This window comes from Magnolia sinica, chromosome 17 (genome assembly GCF_029962835.1).
Source record: "Magnolia sinica isolate HGM2019 chromosome 17, MsV1, whole genome shotgun sequence".
Taxonomy (NCBI): Eukaryota; Viridiplantae; Streptophyta; class Magnoliopsida; order Magnoliales; family Magnoliaceae; genus Magnolia; species Magnolia sinica.
In genome coordinates, this window is record NC_080589.1 from 70,688,948 (window position 1) to 70,698,758 (window position 9,811).

The following is a 9,811-nucleotide window of genomic DNA, read 5'->3' on the forward strand; positions in this document are numbered from 1 at the left end:
ATTATTATCAATGCAGCTTCCTTTGGTGTGGTCCACTGGATCTGTGGACATGCCTAATTTTTAGGATCATTCCTTAAAATGATCTGAGAAAAGCAGTGAACGGTGTGGATAAAACACTTAAATTACGGTGGGCCCCACATAGCCCTGATTGGACGGATTTCCGTATGGTCAGGAGTAAGACGCAATCCGCGTCCATCATCCATCATAATCTACCAGACTACCATTGTTTTTTCTTCTGATACGGTGATAAAGGGCGGGTTTCCTTCCCTTCGAAGAATTCTTAGAGAATCTAAGAAAGTTGTAAAAAGCTGCCCTTTTCAAAACGGATGGCTACAACGTTTGACAACGACTCGTGTTATTTTCAACGGTCCATGAAACACCCCTCGTGTGCTGACTCATACACACGTACTCGTACTCTATAAAATCTTGTCGCCAATATGCAAGTCAGATTCAACCGTCGAAATTGTGGGCCTGCCTTCAAATGTATAAGTGATGTCCTCCTTCCATTATTGAGCTTTTGTCAAAATAATCAACTGTCTGAATTCAATGAACTAACGTCCATTAATCAGTATAACCGTTGGATCACCATCACTTTAGTGTTTTGATCAATCTATAGTGGTCCCCACATTTTGAACGATTAAACTTGAAGAATGTCCAAGTTTCTAGAGACAACTACGCAAAATACAAAGCCTTCAAAGGTGGGAAATGGAAGCGGATTGGGTGGTGGTGACTCCAACACCACCCAGCTAGATGATGTTGGGCGCTGTGGGGCCCAGTGTTATGTTTGTGTTTCATATCCACGCCGTCCATACGTTTTTTCAGACCATTTTAGGGCATGAGCTCAAAATTGAATCATATCGAAAGATCAAGTGGACCACACCACAAGAAACAGTGGAGATTGAACACATACCGTTGAAAACCTCCTGAGGGCCACAAAAGTTTTGAATCAAGCTGATGTTTGTGTTTTCCCTCCATCCTGGGAAATAAACATTACGAAGGTTTCAACCATCGAGATCATTACCCTCACTGTTTCCTGTGGCGTTGAGCTTCGAATATACTTCGATTTTGAGCTCAGGCCCTAAAATGAGCTGGAAAAACGGATGAACGGTGTGGATGAAACAAATAGACCACGGTGGGCCATATAGAGTCCTTACACCACATAGCTCCGTGGTGTTGGGTTCACCATGCAATCCACGTCCGCCAAGAAATGATCACCTACAACCTGCTGTAAGGTTAACTTACCATGCAACCCATTTTCTCTGATTCACGTAAATGGTGCGCCCCAAAATCAAGATCTTCTGGGGCAAAAAAATCAGGGTGATCTTCTCTTCAAGCGGGCCAAACCTTCAAAATCAAAGTATGGTTCTTGTGGTCCAAATAATCAGATGATTATCCTGATTTTCAATTCATATGATCTTAATGGTGAGTTCCACCTTTTACATGGTCCGGATTTGTTACAAAAATGACACTTTGTCAGAAATGGTCGATCTGTATTCTAAGTAAGCATGAAGCCGGTTGTACGGAATCGGTTCTTTTCGAAAACATGCCCATCTCTACCCGCATCACAAGCCACCGGAGTCCTACGCTCTTCAAACCTGCCAATGTTGCGAGTGAAAACGAGATCAGAGCCGTTCATCTGGTGGTTCACATTACATGTTCGATGGACAGAGATCAAGCATATCTACCGCTATATCAGACGACTGTATACGCTAACATGGGAGCGGATTACCAGTAACCCCTCTGTGCCCGGGTCTGTTTGGGGTCCACAGAGATTTCAGTAAAAAAATCCAATCCGTCCATCTGTCTTGAAATACCCCAATAGGAATAGTTTCTAAAAATAAGGTAGATCGAAAAGTCAAGTGGGCCACACCAAAAAAAAACAGTGGGAACAGCAACATCCACCGTTGAAACCTTCCAGAAGCTAACTGTGATGTTTATATGTCATCCAAACTGTTCATAGATTGATAACCACTCAGATAAACTGTAGGAACAAATATCATCCTGATACGAAAATTATGTCATCGCCAACCGTTCAATCCCCACTGTTTCGTGCACTACGGCCAACATGAATTTTGGCTCTGCCTGATTTTTAGAATCCCGTCCTATCTTGTTCTTTCAAAACAGATAGACCGAATGGATTTATCACTGACATCTCTGTGGGCCCCACACATCTCCCTGATAACATGGACCTATTCATCAATATTAAAGAACCGTCCATTTTTTGTTCTCCACGCACGTGGCATACCTGAGGACTATAAAAAAACAATCCTCAGCGCATGTATGGTGAGTCCAACGAACAAAAGATCTCACAATACATCCCACCTGGCGAGAGTAGGATTAAAATACCTACTCGCGCGAGTATCCATCACAACTCTCTCGAACTCCTCTTCTTCCCATAAATATTACATACCAACACAAACCCCAACACAAATCCCAGCCAAAACTCACACAATGTTTAAGACTAGCTTCTTCTCGCTCCGTTCCAATTCCATTTCTATCCATTCATCAGACATGGCAGAGGTAAGCTCTTAATCCTACCCTCATATGCTTTCATGGGTCTAGAAAAAATTCAATTATTTAAAATCTCAATATCTTTTTCTTTTCTTTTCTTTTTTTTTTTTGAATTTTCAGCAAAAGGTGGTGATAAAAATCCCAGCCATGGCTGATGATAAGACCAAACAAAAAGCCATAGAAGCCGTTGCTGACATTTATGGTATTTTTTAATCTATCTTCTCTTTTCTTTTCTTTTTTTTATATAATTAATGAAAATGGAAAAAACCCATTTGTTGATTGGATTTGTAATCTCTATAAAATCTCTACAATGTCCCGCTCTTTCTATGAAATGCTTATATGGGCTGAGAACGATTTTTGGGTAATTTTCTATTTTTCATGATAAGATCTATATCCAATCGGTTGGACTATTACTTAAAGTCCATCTGCGGATAGATTTCAACCATTTAGGTAAATGGGAAATCCAACGCATATAATAGGTTGGGCCCATCATTAGGAACACCTTGTGAAAAATTTAGCCACATCCGATTATATGGTGGTCCACATTTTTATTTTACATTTATCAATGGATAGTGATTGTTTTCATGATATGAACCACTTTATGATGATTTTTGTATAAGATGATTCTTATGGTGGGACTGAAGTAATGGAAGGGTTGGATTTCAAATTTACTTAACAAATTGGAAATTATTGGTGGGTGGACCTTAACTTGTGGTTCAGCCGGTTGGACTCGAAAATGATGTATCAAGGGGAGATGATACTGTAGAACAAGGAAAGCTGGAATATGTAGAGCCATCCCTCCGCCGTACATGTGGCAAGATGATCTAATTAATCGGGACCGTCCATATTGTTAGAAGTGTCAAGATGGATTATTTTTAAATTTTTTACAAGTAAGATAATGCTATCCGACCTAACTTCTGTACATCGAATAATGACCGTTAGCCGTTTCTTTTTCTACCTTGGCTTTGAAGGGTACTTCACAGATGGATAGGATCATCTGATTAATCATCAACAGTAGATCCCACTTGATGGACGATCCTGATTGATTCTTCACACGCTGTCACGTGTAACGTGGAGAGATGACCCTACCATACGCAGCTTCTACCGACGTATACAGGTGGAATAATTCTAGAATAGTTGAAAATCGTTATTGTCGCCTACGTGGTTGTTAGAAATTTAAAATATATATATATGTGCAGGGAAAAGTCAATTCCATGGGACCCATATATGCCAACGTGGCACATGCATGAAAGATCTGGACCGTTCAAGAGTTCCAATCTATGGTAGATGATCTAGATCGTCAACCATGCCCGTCCATTCATAAGCGTGTGGGACACACTTCTGTTGAGCTTGAACCGTTGGTTATCCTTTTGTAACCATCAATTGCATATATAGCTTATGCTCGTACCCACCTAAACTGCGTGCCAGATCATCTTTTTGTCTCGGGCATAGTGCCAGGGCCCACACAATCAACAGCCTGGATTCCCTTTTGCAGTTGGGATATTGCATGTACCATCCATATTGATGGCGTAGCCCTTTACTGATTCTGTTCTGAAGAAGATGTGGACCGTTGTTATTGGACGTGATGACGAGGACTTTTGTTGCACACGTACCAACATGCCACACATGTGCAGCAGGCGATCCGTCCATTAAGGACCATGAACATGTCACCCAAAATCTGGACGGTCCACTCATCAGGTGGCCCAATTGTCTATATTGAATATGGACAGTTGATAGTATGGCAATCACTGGTAACAAAAGGGAAAGTAATGTTTTGGGTGCGTTTGGATGCCCTATGGAATTGAATTGTAATCGTCATTAATTTTTTATTTTTTATTTTTTTTAAATGTAACCGTTGACAGTTTGGGTTCCAAATTTAAAAGAATTGGAAGAAGGTAAATACAATCTGAGGACTATTTCCCATTAGTTTTCTTCTTCTTCTTTTTTTTTCATCTTGATTAAATGCAATCCAATTCAATTGTGTAGCCAAACGCTGCCTCATTTCCCATATTAATATCTTGTTTGCTGAAACGCACGTCCAAATATTTCATAATGAAAGGGATATGTACTGCAAAATTCTGATTTTACCAAAAAGTACATCGGCTAATCAAAATTCCGAAAACGATGCCACTAGATGCAATGATTAAAATAGTATATTTTAAAATTGGTAGTGCCAAGAATTATTGGGCCCACGTGGTATGTGTATGACATCCAATCCATCCAAAAAATACAATTCACGATAATAATTAAAAGAATAAAAATCTAGATGATGCAATCCCAAGATAAGCCACATCATGAAAATAATGTACACCGGCCCAAATATTCAAATTCATGTATAACCCATCAGATGATTTGATCAGCATCTTTTGTTCGATCGTCTAATCCTCACCGCAAAACTGAATATGGTGGACGGATTAGATGTCATAATCATGACAAGTGGACCATAGAATTCTCGACTTTACCACCTTTTAAAGAAAAAGATAATTAAGGACATTTTGATAGTTTCTCACCCGAAAAGGAACCACTCAATAATTTAAATTAGTGGAGGTATCATTTGATAAAATGATAACTCTTAAGGAACTTTGTGATAAACATCCAATATCTATGAGTTATTTATTTCTTCTTGCTATCAACTATTCAAGACTCATGTGTGTGGTGGGGTTCGAGTCCTTACCTCAGTGGTAGACTCCAAGGAGTTTCAACACAGGGTCTTGGGTTCATAGGTGGTGAAATCCCACTATGGGATGCCTCTGTGTGTGTGTGTGTGTGTGTTATAGGTGCATGTGTAAAGAAATTTAAAAAAAAAGAAATCTCATGTGTGGCACACATGTACACAGTCCAGTTTGTTTATTGAGGTGGGACACCATGGATGGGTCAATGTCCAAAAAGCACACTTATCATGAAATTCTATACCTCTGATTGAATGTGAACCCTTTGTCACTTCTTCTTTTAAACATCCATTTAGCATACTAAAAAAACTAAAAAGTTAATTAAAATAAAATTAAAAATTTTAAAAATTAAAAATTAAAAAAATTAAAATTAAAGAGAGAGAGAGAGAGAGAGAGAGAGAGAGAGAGAGAGAGAGAGAGAAGAAATGGGGTTCATTCCATACATGTGTGCCATCAATAATAATAAGAAGAAAATGGGTTATTTGATATTAATTTTTGCTATAATGTGAAATTTTGTTTTGTGTTTTATAGGAATAAATTCAATCGCAGCGGATGTAAAGGAACAAAAGTTGACAATCATAGGCCAAATGGACCCAATTGCAATCGCGAAGAAGTTGAAGAAGGTAGGGAAGGCAGACATTCTAACAGTTGGGCCAGCTAAGGAAGAGAAGAAAGAGGAAAAGAAGGAAGAAAAGAAAGAAGAGCAGAAAGAAGAAAAGAAAGAGGAAAAGAAAGAAGAGGAAAAAAAATAGAACTAAAATAAAATGGAATTCCTTGTGGATTCAAATAATTGAAGTTGGTTGTTGTAACTGTTTTATTTTGTTTTTTTTTTAATTAGGAAGTAAGCATAGTTTTCATGGGCTGTGTCTACTCAATGTTTATTTGCAAACTAATCACCTGCAAGAGTCTGTACCATTATTTGTGGTACAGGGCTTTTCTTAGCTAGCCATAAGATGCATTAAGGGGATATAAAAAATAATTAATATTTTAATTATCATTTCTCCATTTATTTATTTGAAATTTTAAATAGTTAAAAGTATCTCTCCCCACACCACACCATGATTGCTATTATGTCATGTTTGAAAACTGACAAAACAGGACCTATGGCCAAAATCACAAGGGTACGAGAGTCACGAGACTAGGGATGGCTTCGGTGGGGGATTGTTAATTGTTTTATATGTTCTAGTGGGGTTGCCATTATTTTTTTTTAATCTCATACACCATTCTCCCAACCGTTGGATCTTTAATATCCCAAAGAGAAATGACTCCCTTCTGCTTTGGAAATGTTAATTCATGAAAACCCTTTAAATTGAATATTTGGAAATAAAATTTTAAAAATTAAATATTAATATTTAATATTATTAATATTAAAAATGCTTTTGAATATCTTTTTTTGTTTTTTTAACACGCACACACACCCCACACACTCACGCTGGTGGAATTTCACCACCTATGGGTACTCGAACCCTTGACCGGGAGTTGAAACTCCTGAGAGTCTACCACCCGAGCAAGAGTAACTAGCAAACCATTGTGGTGTGGTCCACTTAATCATTGGATCTACTTCATTTTTGGGCTCAAACATTAAAATGATTTGAGAAAATGGATGAACGACGTGATAAAAAGATACATTAGGTGGGTCCCATAGTTTCGTAACGTCACCAAGTTGTGACCACACCATGATGTATGTGTTGTATCCATACCGTCACTCCATTTGGAGAGATCGTTTTAGAACATGAGCAGAAGTATGAGATAGATCAAGGCTCAATTTTTACTGTTTTGGATTTTCAAAAAATCCATCAATTTTTATTTTTATTTTATTTAATTAACCTAAATATTATTTAATGACCATTAGCACTCAATGTCAGTTTATACAGGGTGTACCAGTGAAGAACCGCACAAGTCCGGTTAATCATGTAACGTCCTGTCCAACCAGAACAGTGTACTGAGGCGTCCTCGTAGGATTTGCCGCAGGACCGTTCGTTTAAACTACTTATGGTTTGGTGTCATAACTAAATTAAGTTAGGATTAGCCCATTAGAGTAGCCCAGTCGGGTTTTGATTAGGCCAAGTGCGGGTTGTCAAGCCAAATGGCCATTTACACTTGGTAGTAGCCCGTGTGGGCTATACCGCGATATAGGAAGGTCAGAAAATTATATAAATTGAGGGGAGCATAGATCTCACTGGGCTTGGGGACCATCGCGGACCACGGACCCAGTGGACACCCAGAAGTGTAATCTGGCACTTGCCAGATGCGCCCCACCAATGCCAAAATTGGAATCTGGCACGTGTAAATAAAACTGAAATATAAGACATTTCAGCCATTAGATTTCTTCATAATTTACGATGAAGGTCTAATGTATTTTTCTACACCCGCCTACAAAATCTGGGTCCCGATCGTGGCACTGTGACCGTTGATCGCAAATTAAACCTGTGCGACCAAATCCCATATCCGATCATCCCCAAATTTTGCATGGCTCTTCATCGGGACATAGAGTACTTATCATATAAGTTTTATGGCCAGAGGGCCACTAGAACTGCCCCGATTCTCCAAATAAGCTCTAGATCGCTCGTTGGTGGACCACTAGTTCCAAAACTATAGAATAATGTCCGTCTCATTGGGCTTGACGTCCATCGCAGGAATCGGACCTGGGTACGGTCCAGAACTGGTCAACTTGAGTTGAAAGACGAGTGTATGAGAAGTGCAAATACCCTAAAGGAAGGGGTTGAAACTTAAGTGAATTGAGTCGTCCACTCTTATGCAAAGTTGAGGATTTCGGACCGTCGGTTTGCGACCAAACTTTACCCATGAAGTAAGGATATTTCCCTACTCATATCCGTATAGCCGTGGCCCTGATCGACTATCGGTGATCGTTGAACAGACTTCTTATCATATCTGTCGATCGACGCATCCAAATGGTGGGCCAATCATATCCATACGTAGATCATCATTACGGTTAGCTATCCTACAGTGTATATTGACTTGTATACCCCATAGTGGGCCCTAGAGCTTAGAAAGGCCTTCTCATAGGTCTAGTATAGTGGAAAACCATCCCTTAGGGCCATTTACACCAAACCTGAGACTATATAAAGGCCTTATTTGGAGCACCCCCTCCCCCATACGAATTTGCCTTAGAGAAGGAAGGAGAGAAGAGAGAAAAGGGAGAAGAGAAAGAGGAGAAAGGAGGAGAAAGAGAGAGGGAGAGTGAAGAAGGGAGTGAAGGTGGACCCTAGATCGATGTGGGGCCCAAAGAATCAAACCCCACAACTCCCTACCTCTTCTCCAAGAAGAATCCTTCCTCTACAACCGCCCATTCATCCCGTTGATCGTCTAGGTAAGACCCATCACCCCTTTTTCCTTAAAAACCCTTGTGATGAGAAGGGATTTCATAAAATTTCTAACATGCAAATGGTTGTATTAGGGAATCCGGCCGTCCGACCCCAAAAGCCCTCATTCCTAGGTTATTTCCAAGATCTTAACGATCCATAGGTGCGGACTATTATCCTTAGGTAGCCTAATACCAATTATAGTTGGAGTTTAATGATTTTGTTTGCTTGGTATGTTGTATAGAAGAATCTAGGAACCTAAGGATGACATATTGTTGGAATTGTATGAATGACATGTTTATTCCTCTTTGATGTTAATCTTGCCTCTCTTATGATTAGTGTATGGATGATTACATGCTCATGTTTGGTTGATTTCTTTTCTCATATGTGTTACTTCATATTGTGTATGAATCATTTGCTCTATGTATTTGATTCCTTGAGGTGTAGGAAGTACTTAACTTCCTCACCAACCCACACCACATACATACACCTTATTCATAATATTAATTGTAGGGAAATTTGAATTGTATGTTGGGTAACATGAGAATATGGTGTTGAATATGTTTGATGGTACATTAGTAGTTGGCATGTTTTGAATCACTATTCCTACCCTTGGGTTGGTCAGGAACAAAAAAAGCTCTACACTGTTCGTTGGTAGGACCACCTCGAGGCTAAACCCATGGGTTTGGGCGAGTACGTGTGGGCGGCAGTAGTTAGGCTACATGGGTTGCTTGTACCCGATGTCGTTCCGCCACATATTTGCTTGGGCTCGTGCGGTTTAGTCTACTGGCTGACACACCTGGTTGTTAACCTTATTTGCTCACATATGTATGGAAACTGGAACACCCTACCACTGTTGTAGCTCATCGATACCGGATGGAATATTGATCCACAGTCTCGTGAGCTGGGCATGGTGGAATGGGACACGGTGTTCAAGCTGTCGGCCTACGCTGGGGTGACGCGCCTCCCCGTAGTAACTGCGAGCGACCCCACATTCAGCACCCCCATGTGCTTGAAGTAGGGGATGGGGGAAACCCGACGGGGTCAAGGATCGCGGGGTCTCGGCCTCACACATTGGGGGGTCTTGGCCTCGCAACTAGTTCAGGGCATTTGATACGTGGGGTGTATTAGATTCTCAAATTTGCTGGATGAATAGACTTAACTAAGAAGCCGGTTAACATCATCATTGCATGGCATTAGCTAGGTTGGCGACTCGGCAGTCGAGGTCACACTGATGGAGTGTTGGCATTGGCGATCGTTAGATGTTGTCGCACGAAAGAGCGTTGTGGTGAGGGCATACATCATATC

General features: G+C 40.2%; 1 protein-coding gene across 1 annotated transcript; it reads left to right on the plus strand.

Moving 5' to 3' along the window:
• Positions 1 to 2,308: 2,308 nt before the first annotated feature.
• Positions 2,309 to 6,125, plus strand: LOC131231527 (heavy metal-associated isoprenylated plant protein 39). The gene is made up of 3 exons (XM_058227745.1): positions 2,309 to 2,520; positions 2,632 to 2,713; positions 5,712 to 6,125. The coding sequence occupies exons 1-3, from the start codon at positions 2,452 to 2,454 to the stop codon at positions 5,930 to 5,932; spliced, it is 372 nt and encodes a 123-aa protein (XP_058083728.1). The 5' UTR covers positions 2,309 to 2,451; the 3' UTR covers positions 5,933 to 6,125.
• Positions 6,126 to 9,811: the final 3,686 nt, after the last annotated feature.

Excerpts from the sequence above, each read along its gene's own strand:
- LOC131231527 (XM_058227745.1), top strand. The coding sequence starts at position 2,452 with ATGTTTAAGACTAGCTTCTTCTCGCTCCGTTCCAATTCCATTTCTATC. Across the intron at positions 2,521-2,631 it reads ATTCATCAGACATGGCAGAG|CAAAAGGTGGTGATAAAAAT; the intron begins GTAAGCTCTTAA and ends TTGAATTTTCAG. Across the intron at positions 2,714-5,711 it reads AGCCGTTGCTGACATTTATG|GAATAAATTCAATCGCAGCG; the intron begins GTATTTTTTAAT and ends TGTGTTTTATAG.